Genomic DNA, 22,921 nt, shown 5'->3' with positions numbered 1-22,921 from the left:
CAAATGAACAGAATGAGATATATGTTTTTGGACATGGACAACATGTGAATTTATTTTGCTCGGCCATGTTTATTTGTTAAAAGTATTGCTTTTTTCTCTTTTCATCTGGATGGAGTGGGAATAAGTCAGGGCAAGGGAGGGAGACAGTAAAGACAAGGCTGTGAGGTATGACACTGAATTACAGATTCCTTTAAAAAGCTGGCCATACAGAAAATGGTTTTCTCTTCCACTTTGTATATGGAAATATCCCCCTTATTTGATGTTGATTAAATTCAGAATAAAATTAAAAAATAAAACGAAGGAAGCCAGTGCCTGCAGCAAGCAGAAGGGCCTGCCTCCAGCTTCCAGCCCACCTCATACTGCTCCAGAGCCTGCTTCCTCTCCTGCTCCAGCTGCTCCAGCTGCTGCATGGCTTCCTGCAGCGCACGCTCCTTGAGCAGCCGCTGGTTCTCCAGCTCCTGCTTCTCGGCCTCGGTGGTCTGGATGGCCTGCTGCTGCTCCATGTGCCAGCGTTCCAGCTCAGCTCTCTTAGAGGTCTCTTCTTCCAGCAGCCTGCAGGGAGAGGTGGGGATCAGACGGGGGACGGAACCCTGTCATCTCAGCCCCGGCAACCCCTGCTGGTGAGAGAGCTGCCGGGGTGAAACACAAGCATCTGTGGGAGGAGGGTGGTGACAAAAGGGAGGAGGACCGGGAATCTCTTCCAGGCCCTCAGGCAGTGCTCCTGGTCACCCAGGAGGAACATGCACTACGGGGATGGGGAAGCTGTCGGAGCAGCCTGTGTCCAAGCACCAGAGATGGGCTGACCATGACTATCAGGGACAGGAAACTCCATGCACACACATAGAAGAGAACCTGATACGGAGAGTCGGGAATCACCACTTGCAGGTCAGATACAAAATCTGTAATTCCCCTAAAATAAACAGAAAGCAAATTGACAGGAAATTTCAGGATCTGCCATCTCACTTCCTGGCCCCCTCAGGCCCTGTTACAAACCTACCAGGCGGGGAGGGGGCAGCCCCCCAGTCAATAATTCCCTCAGTGGCTGGAAGTCGCCTTGCCCGTCTGGCCCATGGGAGGGGCTTAATGGACGCAGGTTCATTGACTTGCCTTGCCAGGTTATCGTCTCACGTCTTTAGTTAGAAAGTCTGCCCCTGTGCTGACCCCCTGCCCCCGGTCCTGGCTTTCCCTCTGGGCCGAGCACGGCATGAATCCATCCCTCCCGCAGCGGGCATCCGCCTCACAGGGTCCAGACCTGCTGTGACACTGAAGGCCGTGCTCCCCAGAGCTCCCCATGGGCTCAGGGCCCATGCCACACGTGGGACCCGGGAAGGAGCTCCAGAAGTGCTCGGGCCAGACCATGGCCTCCCCTACTCCGGGCACTGCCTCGAGATCACAGTCGCTTTTTGGCAGCCACTCTGAGCTTGCAATCCGATAAAACTCCAAGGCCTTTTTTCACACGAATTACTGCACAGCCCCTTTCACCCATCCTGGGTATCTTATCTTATTTGGCAGCCTTATAAAGAGCAACTTAACCACTCAACATGAGCAATTAGGATAAAAATAAGCCCAGCCACAAGGAGAAAAAAAAGGTTATTTCCTTGATTTTTATCATCAACAATCAACAAATAGCATTTGTTACATTCAGCACAAGGCCTTTGTTTCATGAGCTGAAACCAAGTAGATGGTTTATCATCCTTCCTCTGATCTGCACAGGTGGAGGGAAGTTCGTTCAGCTGCTTCAGTGCTCCATGCGCCTTTTACAGGCCCTTCAGTGGACAATGAACCGTGAAATTGAAAAGAAGGAGGAGAGTGAACTGGGCTCTACGTGGAAAACTCTGAAGCCTTTCCAAGACCCCCAAGCTTTTCTCTGGGATTAAAAACCAACTTTTAAAGACCAATATATATGTCAGAAAATTGGCACACCCCATACCAAAATAAGGGCAAAATGGATACGTAATTTGGGCATAAGGAGTGATACCATAAACAAATTAGGAGAGAAAAGGATGTTCACCTATCAGATCTTTGGAGAAGGGAGGAATTTATGACCAAAGAATAACTAAAGAACATTATGAAATGCAAAATGGACAACTTTGATTACATTAAGTTAAAAAGGTTTTACACATACAAAGCAATGCAAACAAGGGAAGCATAAAACTAGGGAAAAAAATTTTACAGCCAATGTTTCTGATAAAGACCTGATTTCTAAGATATATAGAGAACTATGTCAAATTTTTAAGAATACAAGTCACTCCTCAGATGATAAATAGTCAAAGATATGAACAGACAATTTTCAGATGAAGAAATTAAAGCCATCTATGATCATATGAAACAAAGCTCTAAATCACTACAAATTAGAGAAATGCAAATTAAGACAACTCTGAGGTGACATCTCACACCTCTCAGATTGAGTAAAACTGCCTAAGCAGTGTCTCTGCTGGGTCTGTATCCCAAAGAAATCATAAGAAGAGGGAAAAGAACCTACAAATACAAAAATGACTATGGCAGCTCTTTTGGTGGTAGACTTGGAAAGAATTGGAAAATGAATAGATGCCCATCAATTGAGGAATGGCTGAATAAGTTATGGTATATGAATATGTTATGGAATATTACTGTTCTATAAAAAGTGATGAAAAAGTTGATTTTAGAAAGGCCTGGAAAGCATCAAACTGATGCTGAGAAAAACAAGCAGAGCCAGGAATACATAATACACAACAACAGCAAGAATGTGCGATGACCAACTATGAAAGACTTGGTTCTTCCCAGTGGTTCAGTGATCCAAAGCAATAAATAAAACTTTAGATAGAAAACGCCATCTGCATCCAGAAAGAAAACTATAGAATGTAAATCAACATATGCTATGTTCACTTGGTTTTTTTTCTTCTCTTTTTTTTCTATCGTTCTGAGTTTTCTCTCCCAACATGATTCATAAAGAAATGTATATTTAAAAAATGAATGAATATACATGCAAAATCAGAAAAAATAAAGGACACAAAAAAGAGACAAAGAAAAGACCAAAATGCCCAAGATGTTGCCATGACTTCCAAGTATCAGACATGACCATTCTTTGAAGAATCAAAAGTGCAGATCGGCAAAGGACAAAAGGGAGACACAGCATTGTCAAAAATTGGCTGCAGCATACTACCAATGAGGGAACTACCAATGAGGTGCAAAAAGTACCATAAGCATTACCATCACAGAAATGTCAGTCCACGTACAGAAAGCAAAGGCCAGCAGATAACAGCCCTTGGAGTGCTGTTAGCCACAGAATCTGAAAACACCTAAAGGAAGGCTCTTCTAGGCTGAGTGGATCCTCTGCAGGGAGGGCATGGACAAGAAATGCACAGGACTAAAGGCCTGAGGAAGGTGCATTTCGATTTTTCTTGAGGAGATCTCCAAACTGGAGACCATGGAGGCACTTCTGTACTAATGACTCTGAGCACTAAGGCAAGAAGAGATATCTGCTGGAATATACAAAGTTAAGCTCCGATTCCCCGCAAAGGGACTCCTGCAACCTCCTTCTGACTAGTCGTCTGACTGCTTCTGTGGGCTGAGAGGTCTGGGAACCGCCAGTGTTCCCAAGGCCTCCTACTGGTTTGCTGGGTATGGCCTGGGCTGGACGGTGCTCCGAGCTTACCTGGTACAACAGACCTTTCCTGCCGACCTCCTAACCTGTCTTGGGCTGGAAAACTGTTCCCCCCATTCTTCTGTACATTCTACTGCTCCAGAATTTGTTTTGAAGAGGGCTTTCTTCCTCTTTTTCACCATGTTATGACTATATTTTTCAAAGAGGAGCCAAATATCAGAATATTATGGTACTGGCTAACCAAAACCTGCCTTCTCTGGTTGTAAGCTTTATATTGTAAACATATTTGCCTTCTAATAATGAAACCCTGCCTTTTATGCTCTTCCTATAAGGCAATCAAGTTGGAAAAATTTTGTTTATTTTTAACGTTCCTTCCAACTTTGTCTTTTTTGGCAAGCGCAACCTGGATAGATATATATAATATATAATGTAATTTAAACAAAAAAAAATTTTTTAATGAATTACAAGCTTAGCCATGGCAAGTTATGATTAACTTATAAAATTAGAGAATAATCATCTTAAAGAACTTTGCAAATCATCTAATCAAGGCCCCAGCTTTCAGGAAGGCCCACTGACAACATGGCAAAAGGAACACTGGCCTGGACCTTCCGATACCTCAGTTCTAGTCATGGCTCCTCTGGAAACCCAATAGTCCCCTCTGGGTACTCAGTGTCTTCCATTTGTAAAAGGAAAAAGTCAGACTAGGTTCTAGAGAATAATTCCCAGCACTAAGACTCAGTTTTTTACAGAATTCCATGAAGAAGAGTCCCTCAATCACGTTTCTCAAGCAACCTTGCACTACCAAGGAATTTCTTCTTGAGCATGAGTTAAATTCATGTTAAAACTCAGCCCCATTTTTCCTTCACTTCTGAGCATTTTTAAAAAGAGATATCATTATCATTTGTCCCAAATGGGTTCCTGCTTCTAAAAGATATATATGGTTTTCAAGTAGCTCAAGGTAAAATGTCTATTCTCAGCATACTTGCCTCCAAGCCATTTGTTGTGAAAGGCATCGTTTGAGAAAACGGCTCGGCTTGGTTTGGCTCCAGGGGCGTCCTCCCTCGCCCCTGAAACCTCAGGGCTCAGCTTTGGTATGTGGCCCCTCCTCAGCCCCCTGTCCCCTCTGACTGGAGCAGGGCCTCCTCCACAGTAGCCTCAGTCCTCTCCAGCTAACTTCATTTTTCATTAGATGCTCTACTTGCTTTTGATTCCATGAACATCATGCCCCCCTTGCCAGATCACCTCTGGCACCCTCTGCCCTTTTCAGCTTCCTTTTGTGGGCTGTCTTTACCCAGATGGATTAGTACCTCAAGGGCAGGACCCATCTTCCCTTTCATTTGTACCTTCATTGCTTAGCGCCATACCTGACACACAGTAGGTGCTTAATAAATGTTTACTACTGGCTGCCACAGGCCTAAAGATGTTCCTGTGGCCAATTCTATCATGAAGTATTTCAAGAGTTTCATCCGTAAAGTCCTAGTTCCAAAAATTGAAGACATCACTTTCAATCCCAGTGGGACTTTCACATGATCTATGTTCTTCCTTCAAGTTTAACCCTAGTAAAGGTTGTGATCAGTGGCTAATAGGTATATATTTAAAAATCTTATTTAACAAGAGGAAATGAGGGGGAAAGGGTTTGACCTGATGGGCTGCGGCTGATCAAGCAGAATCACAGTTCCCTGCAGGTTTCATATTAGAAAACCACAAATTAAAATGATCTATATTGTGTTGTATTGTTTTGTTGTTGCTGTTTTATTTTGCTAGACATTTCCCAATTACACTTTAATCTGGTTTAGCTCTCACTTTGGGTCCTTCCCCCACCTCTCTTTGTCTTAAGGTTGATACCTCTGCTGGAGAGAAATCACTTTCTTCCTTTAAAGTGATGTGTTGTTTTGTTTTGTTTTGTTTTTTAACTGCAGATTACAGATTTTTTTTTTTTTTTTTTTTAGGAGTTTTACTCCTAGAAAGGGAAGGGGAAAATGGAAGGGGAGGTAATGGCTTAAGGCTGAAAGTGAAAGTTTTGAAAGCAGTTTTAATATTTCTAGTTCCTTCAACCTGTTTGTAAAATGGTTTTCAACCCCTTTCCTGTCTTGGTGAAACTTAGCCCCCAAACCAGATATGATACTCTATAGTTGGGACAAATCTCAAGTCTCCAGTGCAGATTTCAGCCCAAAATAATATCACCTTCTCTTTCCCAATCAATTTCTGCCTAAAAACTGACCAAAATGGCCATAATTCTACTGAAGGCCACCGGCTTTTTAGAGGTAGCTTTCTGCCCAGAGGCACACACATTTCATCCATGGCATCGGCCCTAACATCAGGCATCTCTGGGCCATTGTGAGCTTGGGATGTGAAAATTTGTTCAATAATTTAGAGAGGAAATCTACATCCAAGACATAGTCATGCTCTAGTGGAGGGCTGTTAGAATACCTGAGAAGGTTCCTGGCTCCCTCCACTGATCCAGATCAAAGCCCTTCCACCCCTCTGAAAGGGGCTTCGAGTGCCACTGTGAAGCCCCCCCACCCTCAGGAAGGTTCAGCCTGAGATAACAGACACATCCCACAGGCGATACGGGAACCGAGGGGAACATCCTTGGGGAACATCTGAAGGCTCTGACAGACGCTTTCAGAAACCAGCCTGACCCCCAAGAGTCAGGAGGAACCAGCAAGACCGGCCAAAAGCTGGGACATTGGGCTGTTTGGTCTGAGGCCGTAGTTTCTAAACTAGTGCGGGAAACTCTCTCCCTTGAAACACTTTTCACTGATAACTTATTGGCAATCCGAGAGCTGCTTCTGAGAACCAAAACTACACACGTGTATTTGGACTGGAAGGAGATTGTCAAGAAGCCACGGACAACCTGTTAGGGCTAGTGCTGCGTCCGAATAAAATAAACCTCCTATTTAACTGGTTGTGAATGGCTGCTCCTGTTTGGTCGGGCTAATGAGAAAACTTATCCGTGCACAAAGCAGAAGGAGCCAGCACCTGGCCTGGAGCTTCCTGACTGTCTCTTCATCTTGGCGAGCTTGCCTCTCGTCTTCCAGGGCCTCCTGCAGCTGCAGGTACATGTCCTCAAGCTCACGGACCCTCTGCAGATACTGCTCCAGTTCCGATGACTTCTGGGCCACCTGTTCTTCCATCTGCTGCCGGATCTGATGGCACAAAATGAGAAGTTTCAAGTTCCGCCCCAAGAAGGGCCTTATGCTGCTCTTCCTCCCTCAGGATGCAACTACCATCTGACCACCTTTCAAAAAGGGATATCCCATTCTAATATAAAAATCAGAATCAAATAGAATGTTAATGCCCTAATCTGCTCATCCCTCTAAAAAATTTCCTTCCTATGATCAAGAATATTTTCTCTCCAGAATCTCATTCCCTTAAATATTTTTTCTTTTATTGAAAAGCAACTAATGGCTGCCAGTAAGGGGTAAAGAGGAATGACCCTGGTCCTTTTGAAGACAAGCAAAGGGCTAAGGAGTACAAGTCAGCCACGACTGCTATGTATTTCAGGAGGAAGAGGAAGGGACTTTCTCAGTCCCTGCCCACTGCCTCTCTCCCCTCTCCCTCTTGCATCTGGCTCCCCTGGACTAGAGATCTTAAGCTATCACTTCCCATCCAGGAACACCTCCAACTCTATTGGGCAGACTCTAGCAATGAACTGGGCAAGAGTATTTGAATAGTCCCTCCTCAACTAAAAGCAAAGGTGCTTAACCAAAAGCCTCAAACTTGAAGGAAAAGAAAGTCTTAAAGCTAAGAGCCTCTCAAACCTCCACGCACTAGCCCCATCTCCTTTTTTCTCACCGACACCGACAGTCACAGCCTCTTTTATTCCAAACAATGAGAAACTGCTTTAGGGAAGGAGTTAGGGGGCCTAGATTTCTGGGTAATTCTGGTTGGATCAATGCTCCTTAGTAAGAAGAGCAGACCTAAAGGCAGGCTGATGGAAGACATCTCATTCCACTAACCCATACCCTTTTCATTTAAGAAAATATCTGGTATAGAGGAAAATAATGCATAAAGTAAAGAGTCTCTTTTTCTTCCCTCTCCCCCATTCCTTGACCGCAGCAGGGACACGTGGGGCCACAGGGAGAGAAAGAAACTGCTCAATGAGTTCAATGAGATTTGTTATTTGAGACACGATAGTAAAAGCAGTTTTATATTATTGGAAAAAAAAAAAAAAAAGAAAATATCTGGTAAGGGAGAAAGAAGGAAAAAAAGGAAAATAAGGAGTAATAGTCATTGAGTTAAAAAGGAACTTGGAAATGATCTAGTCAAGTCCCCTCATTGAATCCTGGAAAGGTAAAGCCACTTGTCAGAACAAGGAACAGGGCCCATCCTCCTAGTGTTACACTGGTGGGTGTGAGAAAAACGTGCTTTTCTTTAACCCAGATGTGATTCTTACTAGTTTCTCTCTTTCCAGCTCCAGGCTAAACCTGTCTTGTAGTTCCACTTGAGTCTGAAGGCGTTTCTTCTCCTCTTCTGCAGCACGAGATGCAGCTTCTTCCAGTTTCTATGTAATTTAGCCAAAAAAAACAGATTAACAAAAAAGTGATTTGACCAATTACATACAAATTTGGAGAACAGTAATATCATACTCACTGTCCCTAAAGGATCATTTAAATACATTGCAGAGTATTCAAGCAACCTCATGAATCACAAGGTACTAAGTTTGAAAAATAATCCTCTTTGAACTTCTATTTAAAAACTGCACATTCTTGCTTTCAATTCTAATAAACAGATGTGCTGATCCTAACATCAAACCCCTTACAATCTAAGTAAATAATCATCAGTAAAAGCATAATATTTTTCTTTTTTTTTTTTTTAATAGTATAAGCAGGATCTTACTAATATAAAAATTTACATACCTTCCATGCAGGGGGGAACCCCTGAAACTATTATAAACATACATACATATTTATACATATGCATCATATTTTTCTAAGAAAAGTTTCTTGTTACTGTGTTGGAAAAAAAGGAAAAAGCAGCTTCCTTGAAGATCAAAATACTTTATATCTAAGTTCTTATTCTAGGACTAAACTGCCAGGTACTAGGCAGTATTGATTCGCAAATTATTCTTTTAAAAAGTTAATAGGCCACAGAATTTTTAACCCCCAAGCTTCTATCTCTAAGAGGATCACAGATGTAAAATTAAACCAAACCAATACTTTAAAATATTAAATTAAATAAATTATTATTTAACCTAGGAAAGTGACTGAAGATTAAAGACTATTTCTGCAGAGGATAAAGTATAGGCAGGCATTCATGTATGAATAAATAATAAAGTGAGTATTTATTATGGTACTATTATGTGCCAGACACCGGGCTGGTGTTAAGAACACAAAGACAAAACAGAGATAGTCTTTGTCCACAAGGAGATTATATCCTAAGAGAGATAATACATATAAAGGAACAATAGCCACTGGAGGGAGTTTTCCCCTCAGAGTCACAGGATGGCGCTCCAGTAGGGCCATAGAACTTTCATGCCTTTCCTAGCACTGAGTGGTTATTCCCTAGGCCAGTAGGTATGCATAAGGAGGATTTCTTGGCCACGGTAACATTTTCAAGTATTTCCCCCCATGTAAGGTTAACTCAAAGCAGCTCAGAGATCACCTGGCCCAGCCCACACCAGACTCCCAACAAGTCGTTTCTCCTGACTCAGGCTGAAAGAGACTACACTTCCTCACGGGCAACTCACTCCACTCCGGGACAGCTCTAACTACTGGGAAGGTTGTCTTTCCAGAAAGCAAAATCACGTCTAAATCTGCCTCTTATTAGCTTCTACTTGGCTCTAGAGGGCAGAATTAGTAAAAAAAACAAAACAGGTTAATCTCCCTTCTGTGTGAGAGAAGACATCTATTTGCCCCAAGTCCGCTAAATATCCCCATTTCTTTGCTCTCGTGGCAGACAACCTCCCAACTAAATACAAGTACCCCAATCGTGCTCTGGATACGGCACCATACACTGAAACACGCCCATTCTAGCTCTGCCCATTACACTTCTCTCAATAAAGCCCAAGTTGCATTTGCTTTTGTAATGATTCATGTTAACTTAGAACCCTTTGAAAAACCCAAATCTTTTTGGATGAACTTCAAGGAATGAAGCAGGAGGCTCCTTACAATATGAGACGCAAGCTTTACTTCCCTTTCTAAGTCAGTTATTGTCAATTTGAAAGGTACAAAATCCTGATGATGGCTTCCTGGCAAAATTCATTTTTTAAAATGTGCCCACTCAGACTTTTTTTTTGCTGAGGCAATTGGGGTTAAATGACTTGCCCAGGGTCACACAGCAATGAAGTGTTAAGTGTCTGAAAGCACATTTGAACTCAGGTCCTCCTGACTTCAGGGCTGGTGCTCTCTATCCACAGCGCCACCCAGCTGCCCCAGTGAGTCTACTCTTATGAAAATATCCTTTCTTTATGGTAATACATTTATTTAAAAAAAAACATTATATCTACTTAATAAATCACCCTGAGATCCATGATTTAAAAAAAAAAAAAAAAAAAAAAAAGGCTTCCCCAAAATATTTATGGCAGGACCTTTTGTAGTAGCAAATATCTGGAAAATAAAGTAGATTCCCAATGATTGGGAAATGGCTAAACAAACTGTTATTTGGAATAGAATGGAGAAGCATTTAAGATTCACTATGTGCAAAGCACTGTGGATGTAAAAAGAAAATGGAGACAGATCTTGTTCTCAATGAACTCGATTGGGGAAGACAACACATAAAGGCCAGAAAGTCCTTGAGCAGGCAAAATTGCAGGGTAGATGGCAAGGCCCAAGGGATTGGGGGAGCAATGGCAAGGCAACCCACAGGACAGTGAGGAATTCAACACTCAGAATGGAATAAGCCTCTGGGATATCTCCAGCAGATTTAAGGATGATAACCTGCAGGTCAACAATGCAAAGGAAAGAAGAAAAAACAGTAAAACAGAATGCCGTGAAACTGTAATCACCAAACTTGGTCCCCCCAAAAAATGTGCCTACTTCCCTTCTTTGCAAAGATTATTTGTGTGGTACATTTCAATAGCATATTGACTTAATGTGTACTTTAACTGTATTTTTTATTCTTATTAGAAGGGATGACTGGGTGAGTGATGGATATTGAAAAGTGAAGAATGATATAAAACAAGATATAAATAAATATTTTTATGCTTATTTTATTTTACTTATTTATTTTATATCATATTTATGTTATATTTTATATTTGTAATATCTTATTTATATTTATGTTTATTATTATGGAAGCATGGTATACCGCAGGGAATACTAGACATGAATTAAAAGAGATAATAATTCTTGAATTTTCAGACTTCAAAGCACTATAATAGCATGAGGTATAATTACTATTAACTAAGCTCTCTCACTTCTGTGTGTGTGTGCTTGTTATTGAGTCAATTTTAATCATATCTGACCCCTGCTTTGGGGTCACTTCTTGGTAAAGTGTTGGAGTGCTTTGCCATTGCCTCATTTACAGATGAGAAAACTGAGGTAAATGGGCTATCTTACCCAAGATCACACAGTAAGTAAGTGTCTGAAGCCAGATTTGAACTCATGAAGATGAATGAGTCTTCCTGACGCCAGGCCTGGCACTCTATCCACTGTGCTACCTGGTTGCCCCATGTGTGCATATGTACTTATTTTTATTTCCTTGTGACAACCACTGAAGGCACCCAAACAAGTGAACCAAGAAACTAATTGTGATAAACAAAAAGTGGACTAGACTAAGATCACTTCATGCTCCAAAGGGGGAAAGTTTGTTTAGTGACAGTCATTCTATGAACACAGATTCAGAGAAACAATGTTTCCTTAAGTGACTTTTCTATTTTGTTTTGCCTTTTTTTGTTTTTGAAGTCCCACAACTTACAGGAAAGTGCCAAGGACAACTCTTCCTCAGAACTTTGAGGAAAAGCAACATGAGTGATAAGGTAAGCACATGGGTTTTAAACCACAAAAACATGGTTGTTTTTTTCATGTCTACAAATAATGATTTATATCAACCAACCACAAACCTGTGAACAAAAACCAAGAGTAAGGCCTATTTTTAAAGTACTCTGGTGTTACCACTTAAATATCACCAATCATCTAAACTATAAAAATTTTCCCAAAGACATTTAAATATAGAAAGGGATATCATAACACCTGGGGGCCTTGAAGACTGAGCAGAATACAAACATTCTTTCTGTCTCTCAATCAAATAATTCAGAAAATAAAAGTTCCCAATTTCCTTCTTTCATAGTAAAGTGGAACATTATGGCAAATACAAACTACTGTTTTTCTCATCCTCCATTTTCTCCTGTACTCCCTCCAAGGTTCTCTTTACCAGCAAAACAAAAACAAGCCAGAAAAGCAATGTTGTCACAATGTTAATTCACTTTTCTCATGGCAGAAAGAAACACTTGCACTCTAAGACCATTTTCTTTGGTTTTTGATTTCATTTTAAGGACGCATGTCCCCAGCCAGTTGCCACTGTCAAAGAATTCTCATTCAGTTAAGGGTTAGACAAAAGTCTCCCAGATCCGTCAAACTCTCTAGTTCTGCAAAGCCCAGCTACCCTTTGCAAGCTAACACTACATGTGCCATTTATTTTCCTGCACACATAAAACTACCAAGGCATCATTCAGCTTAAGCTTAAGGAAATCTATTAGGAGTCCACCATGTGCAAAGTCATGTGCTGAATTCTGGAGAAACAATAAATGAAAAGTTATAAGAGTCCTTCTCCTTAAAGGGCACAAAATTTAACGGGGGAGAGGGCAGGCAGAAAACAGCAGGTATAAGAAATAAGCACAGAGGATCAAGAAAGAGTTTTATTTAGGAAAACTCAAGAAGGAAAATTTTGTTCCTGAAAATGATTTTCAAGAAAGGCCTCATGGAGAAACTGAACTTTAAAAAGACTTTGAAGTCTGAACTTTCATAGGCAGAGGCAGCCACATACTCCAGGAATGGAGGGGCTCTCTGCACAAAGGCACGGAAGGAAGAGAGAGCAGGGTGGGATGGAACTGTCAGGGCCATTTCACTGAATGTAGAGGAGGTGACAGGAGCTGGTGTAAGGTAAGGCCGGAAAGATAAAGGGGAAGCGCAGGGAGAGGGCCCGGGACAGAGAAGCTGGCATTCCTCCTTTGGGTCGCAGAGGCTTCTGAGCACGGTCGAAGGAAGCAAAAAGAGCCACGGCCGGTGTCGTGACTTCCCTGGAAAGGAAGCACTGCTCCTAAACCACTTCTGCTGGTCCCAGAAGGCAGGGCCTGGAGCGCTAACGTAGAACAAGAGAGCCTGTCCCAGGTAAAGAGACCCCCCCCCCTCCACCCCCCATGGTCACTGGCTATGCAACAATGACGAAGATTACGGACACTCTCCCTGTCCACAGATGCAACTTCCCCTCCCTGGAGATGCAGGATGTGCGCGAGGCAGCCGAGCTGTCCGAGGATGTGAAGCTGTGGCTCCATGGGAGAGCCACAAGAGGAAAGGGAGCCATGGCCCAAACTCACAAACGGTCTCAGCTTCGAGAGAGCTGAGCTCACAACTACAGGAAGGGAGCAACCATGGCTAGAGAGCAGTTGGTCTTCAAAACTGCCGCAGCCGAGGAATGAGGGGCTGACAGTGCCCTTGTACACATCAGAGGTACAGCACTCTGTTCTCAATAAAGGCCAATTTAATGAGGATACTGAAAAGCTAGGCAGGACCCCAAGGAGGGCAGAGCAGGACCCCGAGGGGGGCAGAGCAGGACCCCGAGTAGGGCAGAGAGGGATGGGGAAGACTCTCAGACCCATGTCATATGAGGAACTGAAAATGGAGCAGAGAAAACTGCAGCTGGAAAAGGAACACTGCTGGAGAGACCGGAGGGAAATAGGAATCTCAGGGTAGGAATACCGAAAAGAGACAAGCTTTGTGTGGATGTTGTTTCCTTCAGTAGGACACAAGCTCCCTGAAGGTCAGGGTCTGCTTCTGCTTTGAGCTCCTAGCCCCCAGGCTTAGCCCAGGTCCTAGTACATGATTGATAGATGTCTTCTGACTGACTTCTCAGCCCCAGAGGCTATGGCCACAAGCCGTGGGTTCTGGTGGCAATGTCAGTTCTGGTTGGGATATACTGAGTTTGGCAAGACCACTGGACCCCAGTTTAAAATGTCCAGCAGGCCATTAGTCGGGGATGGGGGCCCGCAAAGAGTGTGGAAGCCAAAATGACAGAGCAAAGGCAGGGACTCACCAGAGCTCTCCTAAATTCCCCTCTGACCAACTTTAAAATAAGGCCTCAAAATGAATTTTGGAGAGGCAGGGCCACAGCCCACGGCCATTTGCGTCAGGTTTGTCTCCCTGGGGTGGGAGTGGCACACAATCCACATCCGGCCCCAAGAGCTAGCGATGGGCTTTGAGGGAGGCTTAATCGATGGCAGGCGCTTCCAGAGCTCTCAGGCCACAATCATGTCTCTTTATGACCCAACTTGGGTTTTCTTGGCAGAGATACTGAAGTATTTTGCCACTTCCTTCTCTAGATCATTTTACATTTCTAAGACAAGTGACTTGCCCAGGGTCACACAGCTAATAAGATTCAGAGGCCAGATTTGAACTCAGGATGAGGACTCTTCCTGACTCCAGGCCCTGCAAGTCTTTCTGCTGCACGACCTAGCGGAGAATCATCAGATTTTTCTAAAAGCATCCATTTTAACAGTTTGATATCTTAGGATTTCTTATTCCTTCAACTGGGCAATTTAATTCTCAGTCAAATTTTATGAAAATAAAATAAATGTGATCCTATGATATGCATAAAATTGTTGTTTTTCAGACCCGCTTTCATGGAGTCCTAAAGAGTTGTATGTTTCTTAGGGGTTTTTTTTAAGCCCAAATTTTCAGATTGTTATGAAATCTATACCAAATTCCCACTGCCTCTCCCTAATGTCCTAAATCAGCCATTTTGATTTGAGCAAGTCACCTAATCTCTTAACATCCTCACCAGTGAAATGGGAGAGCCGAACCAGATTGTTCCTAAAATCTCTTTCAACTCTAAAAATCCAATGATCCTGAAGCAGATGCTTGCCCAGCAGGAGCTACATGTCCCTTTCTACCCCAAAATGCCCTTACACTTGTTTCACTTAGGTACATGTGTGTCCTCTCCCTAGTGGAACAGCAGCTCTCTGAGGGCAGGGGCTATTTCCCACGTCTTCGGGTCCCCGGGTTTAATCTGTGTATGGGGCCCAGCCCACAGCAGGTGTCTCTTACATGCTCACTGACTGACCGCACCACAGCGCACACTCCAGTGAACAGCCAGGGTCACATGTCACAGGGTCTGCTCAGAAATGAATGTGTTTCATAACAAGGAAGCCATAGTCATGAACTATGGACTATTAAGGGCCCAGAGGGAAAAAAAGTTGATGCTGGAAAATCAGAGGCAAGAAGCACATGATGGAGTCTGCAAGATCCGCAGGGGGTGCAGAGGAATCCCCTCATCTGGGAGATCTCTGAAGGAAATTAAAGAAAAAAGCCCCTTCTGCAGTGGAGGGGGGAGGGTCGGAAGCTGAGAAAAGGGGGCAAATCGGACGTGACCCGACACTGCTGTGTGAGCGTCTCCCCGAGGGCCCAACGTCCATTCTTAGGAAGTTAGGGAAGTCGAGGTGCGCTGGTACAGACCAGTCTGCCCCCTCCCCCCCCGGAATTGGCCCGATGCACACAGCAGGCACAAGGCCGCCTCCTTGGGGCAGGCCCCCAGCCCTTCCATGGACTCTGCCAGTCTTCCCTAGATCTCCCTACTTATACTGACTCCTCAGAAGGTAAGCTCGCTGAGGGCAGACACCTCATTTCCTCTTTCAGCCCAAAACCAGCAAAGAGCACGGGTTCAGTAAAACTTTTCAGGTCAAGAAAATGGCCTCCCTGTGCGGAGAGCCTGACCGCTGGGGATCCGCCATAGGAGTGGCCGGCACGTGCTTGCCGTGGGTGAGGCTGGCCAGCAGGCCCTCCCAACGGCTCCCATGGGGAGAGGAAAGCCAGAGGCCCGGGGAGGATGAGGCATGGCAGGGCAGGGTCCGGGGCAGGGCCAGGGCCAGGTCCGGGTCTGGGAGTCTGGAGCAGGGCTGGGGCAGGGCCAGGTCCGGGGCAGGGGGTCTGGAGCAGGGCTGGGGCAGGCCCGAGCTCAGGGCTTGTTCATTCACTCATTCCCCAAAGGCCCACAGCAGCGAGGACGCTCCCACCTTTCTCACTTGCTCCAGCTCCTGCTGCTTGGTCTCATTGGCCACCTGGAGCTCCTTCATCTGCCGCTCGAGCTCCTCCTGCTCCGCCAGCATCTTCTTCCTCAGCTCCTTCCGCCTCTGACGGGCCTCCTTGTGAGGGGGGGGACTGCCCAGCTTCAACAAGTGCAGAGTAGAATGAATGGCTGTCAAGTATTTTCCATAAGAAGGGACAAAAGAAGGCAAATGACCGTTACTCTTGGCTACAGAGATGCTTTAATTGTGTGTGTATGTGTGTGTGTGATATTTCTTGTTAATCACTTCCTCCAGAGTGATTCTGAAAGCTCCAAGAACCTAAGATATTTCTTTGTTCCCTTGACCTTGGACCCTGGAAAGAGATCCTTGTCCAAACAATGGGACCGGTAAGAAAATGGAGAAAACTGAGGGTTGGTTCTGACTCCCCCTCCCAGATTCTGTGAGGTGCTATTCCACACAACCGTTCAAAGTGTTTAAAGCGACCAGGTGCGGCTGCCAATTTTCACAGAAGCCTTCCTCACTCTCCATAAAGCCCAGAGTTTTGTCGCTGAAACAGGAGAGCAAGAAAGAAAAAACCCAGAATCTTCCTCTCCCCCCAGATGGTCCCAAGGGGAGGCCATCAGCTGGCTGGGAGGAGTGGGCCCACACCAACACCTGCCAGAAAGTCCCCAAGTAAAGCAGCATCTGGCCCATGTTCCCATTTGTATTTCTGAGGAATTCATTTCAAATTTTTAGCAGACCTTAAAAAAACCAAAAACATTTCCAATCTAAAGTATTCTTGCCTCTTTTTGCTTTTTTTATTCCATAAACTCAGAACAGACACCCTCCTTCTGCTTAGAGAACGAAGGGGGAGAAGGCCACATCCTTTGCAGATGATGAGAGGCATAAAAGAAATCTCTGGGTGAATTCCTCCCTCTTCACAATTTCCCCAAATAGACTATGTGGAAGAGCCAAAAAAAAAGTATCCAAGCTCTTAAGTCTCATCTTGGAGACTTCCTGCCCATTCTTACCCCCGCCCCTTCCATGTGGAAGCTGCGACTTTAGGCGAGATTCTGGCCCTCCCTTTGCACCAGTCCCTCCTGTCCTGGCTCCTGCTTGTGTCCGTGTCTACTTCCTCACGCTGCTCCACACCCAACAGGTACTCCATAAACCAGTCCCTCCTCTGGGCTCTAGACCAGTATCTTCAGCTGCCTGTTGGACGTGTCCTCGAGATGTCTCATCAAGGCCTCAGAAATCAACATCCAAAATATCTTTCCCCAGGAAACGTGGCCCTCACTCGATCCTGCCGTGTCTGCTAAAGCCAGACAGCCAAGCCCCAAGCGTAGCCTCATCCTGGGCTCCTTCCCTCTGCCCCCCTCCCTGCCCCCGAGTCCTATCAATGCCCCCTCCATGGACATCTCTAGCTTCTCACTTCACATGATCACGAAACTCGGGCCTCTTGCCTAGAATTACCTGACTGAAGCAGTAAAAGCTTGAAGGGCCTTAGAGACTATCCAATCCACAACACCAGTTTGCCATTTTTTCTTTTCTTTTCTTTTTTTTTTTTTAACAGGAAACAGAAAGCTTAAGCGGCCTAGCTAGTCACAGCCCAGATCCCAGACTCCAAACCCAGTGCTCCTTCCCTCCCTATCCTCTTCCTGGACTATTCAAAGGGGCCCTTCCTGGAGCCCAGGCCTCCTCACCTAGCTAAGTCATTTCCTAATACAGAAATTGGATCATCTCACCTCTGGCCCAAAATGGTTTCTCATTTCCTTCCCCAGCCTCCCAACCCAACACTCTACTCCCAGCACAATTAATGCTGAGACCATTCTGAACTCTCCCATCTCAGCCAGACTAAATCCTCCTTATCTCAGTTATCACTTCCTCCCAGAAGCCTTTCCCCCAGCCTGGGGCCAGACTATTGACATAAGGTCTCTCCCCCCTCTGGGTTTGACAAACTGTCTCTGGCCACTCCCAGCTGTGCCAGGGCTGCCGAGTGACTAAGTAGCTCTTACAGGTTCAGCTCTAGTTCAACATCCCTCAAGAACTCTTTTCTGATTTCCCCAACAGAAAGTGCCCGAATCCCTTGCTGTTGGTGACTTGACCTTATCCCCCAAAAGACTATAAGCTTGAGGGCAGGAATTATCTCACTTTTACATTTGCATACCCAGCACCTTGCACGGCATCTGTGCTTAACAAATGTTACTGACTGATCACAATCTAATTTAAATCCTAGTTGCTTCTGTATGTAGCTTGACTACCAATTACTTTAAGTTTCTGGATGGCAAAGACAGTCCCAGAATCTCCACCTCCTCCCATCACCAACATTCCCTATAACAGACAAAAGAAGCCGCCCGGCCTTTGCTTCAGGGCTGCCATTGAGGGGAAGCTGCTACTGCCACACTTGAGTTCAAAGGGCAAGGCACACTTGAGGCTGACCTCAAGCCTCGGTTTCCCTCTCTGTGACTTCAGCCCCCTTGCTGCCAGACAAGCGCTGCCCTCTGGGGAGGACACTGAGGAACCCCTGGCTCGAGCACACTTAATGAGAACTGCTGACCCCAGGCCTGCCATCCCCCATGAGAGCACAGAAGATAAACTGAGTCAAATGACTGAAGAGAACTCACCTTGAATCCACTCCTGCTTTTTCTTCTTATCCGAGGCACTGATTTCAAACGTCTTATCTAAACATTTTATTAGGAAAAGGCATTTTTTTCCATCCTTGTCAGGTAAGGACTAGAAAACAAATTATAAATTCTTTTAAAATTTGTCCTGGAATGTTTGACATACCTCATAAATCTGACCTGAAATTCGGAGACAAAATAAAAACCACGGCAGAGGCGACATAAAAACCTATGCTAGTTTGCTCAAAGGACATCACTGAGATCGACATTTCGGGCACTTAGAAGGCAGAGGGCAGTTGTGGGGAGCCAGAGAGCGCAGAGCACTGGGCCATTTTCCCAAGTTCAAATCCAGCCTGAGACACTTCCCAGCTGTGTGACCCTGGGCAGGTCCCGCCTCCGTTACCTTACCTACAAAGTGAGCTGGAGAAGACAATGGCAAACCACTCCAGGATCTGCCAAAAACCCCAGTGGGGACATGAAGAACCGGAAATGACCAAACATTTCAGATACAACGTCAGACTCAGGTTAAACATCTCACAGCATTCGATGTCCTTTAAGAGTGGGAAAGCTTGTTAGCAAATATCTAGCCCAATCCCCATCATCATCTCCGTCGTTATTCAGTTATTTTCTTCATGTCTGACTCTTTGTGACCTCACGGGGCATTTTTTTGGCAAAGACAAGGGTGATTAGCCATGTCCTTCTCCAACTCGTGTACAGATGAAGGGCTGGGGCAAACAGGGCGAAGCGCCTTGCCCAGGGTCAGTGTCTGAGGCTGCATTTGGACTCAGGCCTTCCTGACATCAGACCCGGTGTTCTAACCACTGCACCTCCTAGCTGCCATCCCACCATCATAGTAGGGGGAAACAGGGTGGGCAGTGAAATCACCAACACGTGGTGGAGCTGGAACTGGATCAAGTAGGAAAATGGGGGTCTCCTGACTCAAGTCCAGAGTCCTTCCATTCTACTAGTATGTCTGCTGCACATTTCTACAAAGAGAAAATGTCGCATCTTCTCAGTGTCCCACTTTCTTTTTGTTTTTTTTTTTTTTGTTTGTTTGGTTTTTTGCTGAGGCAATTGGGGTTAAGTGACTTGTCCAGGGTCACACAGCTAGGAAGTGTTAAGTGTCTGAGGCCAGATTTGAACTCAGGTCCTCCTGACTTCAGGACTGGCGCTCTCTCTCTCCACTGCCCCCATGTTCCACTTTCAAGAGGCAAATCCAATCCCCAAAGAAGGATGATTTCAGCATCAGGGGCAGCACCTGGTAAATCAGCCAAGAGAAACTGAACAAAACAAATGGGAATTTTACCTCTACACAGCAACTGTCATCCAGAATTATGTCTCCTTTCTTATCCTTTAGATCCTCACTCACATAATAAGAAATGATATTGGGTTTCAGCACAAACCAACGTTCAGTCCAATTTTTCCTTCTGTGGCCTTTTTTCATCATGTAACCCTAAAAGAAATCAGAGCTGATGTAAATGCTCCTGGAGAACCAGCTGCTCTTCTCTTTAGTTATCAAGCTGGCCTGCTATCCCATCACCTGTTGCTCACTGACTGAGTCCCACTCAGAACAAACTGCCAGCTTTGCTGACCTAAAACAGTCAGAAAGGGATGGATGGGAGGCTGCCGGCACAGGCCCCAGCCCAGACTTCTAAGTCTGGCTTTCAAGACCCCCATGATCTCATCTGTCACACAGACCTCTTAGTCTAAAGAGATCAGTCTATCCCACCTTCGCCCAATTTTCCTACACGCATTTCTGCCTTTTCCACCACACCTAAGTCTAGAGAGCCCCCCTCCCTGGCAGAATCCTGCCCAACCCTCAATTCCTAGATTAACTTCCAGTTCTTAGGGGCCTAATATAGTGGACAATAAATGGTTGTGGAATTTGATTCCTACAACACACTGTCTGCATCATTCATTTGACCACAAATTACTTCTGTATGTAAATATGATCGGGCTCTTTAATTAGTCAGTTATCAATCCATCAATAAGCCTTTATTAAGTATGTGCTAAACACCATACTAGGCACTGAGGGCACAAAGACAAAAGGGAGACAGTTCGTGCCCTCAAAGAGCCTACATTCTGCCAGGGGAGTACCCAGTAACTAGGGGAAGGAAGGGGACAGAGAACCAGGAGAAGTGTTGTGTAGGCAGCTGAGGACTGAAGGACATGAGGGATTTTAAGAGGCAGAAGTGAGGAGGTTAAGTCTCTACCAAGACACAGGGGGAAAAGGATGTAAAGCAGTTTGGCTGGATCCTGGTACATAGAGGGGAATGATGCACAAGGAAAATTAGAGCCTTATTGTAAAGGGTTTTGATTGCAAAAAAAAAAAAAAAAAAAAAAAAGGAATCTGCATGGGAGCTTAGATCCCAGAGAAAGCCCGGAGTGCACAGAGCAGCAGCTCAGCCTGTGCTTCAGGAGTGTCCCGTTGGCAGGTGTGTGCAAGGTGGTCTGCAAACAGCCAGAAGAAGGCGACAAGAGGATCTGACGGAGGCCCAAGAAGGGGGATGGCTCCTGAGTGCAGAGAAGGTGGGGGTTATGGAAAGTGCTGGGAAAGGACAGGCCAGGGGGCTGACTCCAACGCCGGGACCTGAGTGACTGCCAGGATGGTGCTGAACTCAAAGGCAAAAAAAGAAATTCAGAAGATGAATGGGTCCAGAGGGGAAAAGGATGAGTTTGCTTTAGAACAGACTTCATCCAAAAGGCCCGAACAATTCTCAGGCTGACAATCCAAATGGCTACTGATGTAAAACAGGAGCTCAGGAGCCTGGACTGGATTATACAGATGCAAGAACACCTGTAGAGAGCTGGATATCGAGAGCTGACACGGTGGCCAAGCAAGGGGCAAAGGAAAGAAAGAAGGTCTGGAACCATGATCAGTGTAAAACCACAACTGGGGACAGGGAGCTGTAAACCCCTGGAGAGCAAGCAGGGATCCAGTTTTCATGGCTCTGTATTCCTGACTGCTGGAATAGCATCCAAAGCACCTGAAATTTTCTTTTAATGATGATGATTTAAATTTAAAAAATAAAACATTTATTAGGCAAGAGAAAATATAAATTTCAGAAAATCCTGATTTGGAATAACATTAACATAGGAAATTTGATGGGTGCAAGAAAAGCAGTACAAAGTATATGAAACAATCATCTAAACATGAGATTTAACTAGATGGAGATGTTTTAGAGATATCCTTGAAAATCTTCTTTACTACTGTTGTAGTAAATCTACAACACATATAGTTTAAAACTGTTTTTAAACCCCTCTATATCAAAAGCTACCATAATACTAAAGAAATAAACTTTTAGACTGTGAAAAATAAACACTGCAAGGAGAAGGAAAATCAAATCAATTTTACCTGTTTCAGTACATCTAATATAAGCTCATTAAAAACTTCATTAACTGCCATCGACACTGTCTGCCAATCCATGCCTTTGCTAAACTGTCCACTTCCAATAAGTTCAATTAATTCCCATGCAGAAAGACCATCTCGAGTAGCATCAAAGTTGATTTTGTAATGTTCAAATTCTTCTTGCTGCCAAACTCCCCCCATTGCTTCTGTAAGTTTCTTAAGTAGGTATTCAATCTGCACAAAAAAGAAAAAATATCATTTAAGAGTAATATACCATATTTAAAACAAATATTGATAGTGTTGTTTAGAATAAATGTCATTTTACAGTCTCAGTGTGATAGCCATCTCCCCAAGACCAGAAATGCTAACCTACACCAACAGAGGGAGCTTTCTCATTTGGGAGTCCCTCTATGTCAATAAAATTAGAAGTTTAGTATATATCCCTATTCTGTGTTGCTTAAGCTGGGTTTAGGGAATTTTAACTAAAAATAAGTAGACAGTCTAATACACAATGGATGTCACATCAAAATCTGTCAGCCCTGCCCATTGTGTTCATTTGGAATGAGAACTACATAAAACTGACAATTCTCAATAAGTCAAATTAGAAAACCAAATAAATGTGATCTAGCATTTTTCAAAACTGTCAACAGCTATGAAAACATTATTAAGAGATAAAAGTTAACTTACTTAACTAACAAACAAATACTAAGTTAGATTCAGGGTCTTAGACAGAAATCCCCAAATTACAAAGGGAATGTATCCCCAAATACAAGCTATTTGTAAATTTGTTGTTTGAAATTTGAGATAGTTTTTCCTCTAGAAACACTACGATAAATGAGAGCTGTTTCTGGGACAATCCAGAGATTTTTCTATTTAATCTATAACTCAGCTAACCATTTAAAAAAGAAAATAATGCAAATAATATTATCACAATGCTTAGCAATTAAATAGAAAAGGGAAAACACTGAATAAGAAATATGAGTTTTTAATCAGATGTTGCAGCTTTAAGCAGCCTAAATTAGAAAAGTACAGATCACAAGTCCTTTCCAAAGGTTCCCTACAGAAATGTTCACTGCTTGAGATAAGGGTGGATCTTTAATTTATTTGATTTCACTTTTAAATGTGGGATGTCTCTTACCTTTGAAACAGTGTAAGATCAGCATGATACTTAAACTTACAGTAAGGATAATCCTGGAATGACTGGCTCG

General features: G+C 44.0%; 1 protein-coding gene across 1 annotated transcript in view; it reads right to left on the bottom strand.

The window, feature by feature from the left end:
- The window catches only part of SWAP70 (switching B cell complex subunit SWAP70), a 74,581-nt gene that overhangs the window by 5,409 nt on the left and 46,251 nt on the right, over window positions 1-22,921 (bottom strand). Inside the window, exons 4-10 of the mRNA XM_003773573.4 lie at window positions 21,720-21,947; window positions 19,671-19,817; window positions 18,368-18,476; window positions 15,753-15,934; window positions 7,983-8,090; window positions 6,566-6,732; window positions 354-552 (exon numbers count right to left, since the gene is read on the bottom strand). Coding sequence (XP_003773621.1) covers window positions 354-552; window positions 6,566-6,732; window positions 7,983-8,090; window positions 15,753-15,934; window positions 18,368-18,476; window positions 19,671-19,817; window positions 21,720-21,947 — 1,140 coding nt within the window. The remainder of the gene's footprint in view (window positions 1-353; window positions 553-6,565; window positions 6,733-7,982; window positions 8,091-15,752; window positions 15,935-18,367; window positions 18,477-19,670; window positions 19,818-21,719; window positions 21,948-22,921) is intronic.

The sequence above is a fragment of the Sarcophilus harrisii genome, chromosome 6, assembly GCF_902635505.1.
Source record: "Sarcophilus harrisii chromosome 6, mSarHar1.11, whole genome shotgun sequence".
NCBI classification, from domain to species: domain Eukaryota; kingdom Metazoa; phylum Chordata; class Mammalia; order Dasyuromorphia; family Dasyuridae; genus Sarcophilus; species Sarcophilus harrisii.
Note: the sequence above shows the minus strand (reverse complement) of the source record. Positions and strands in the feature narration are given on the sequence as shown.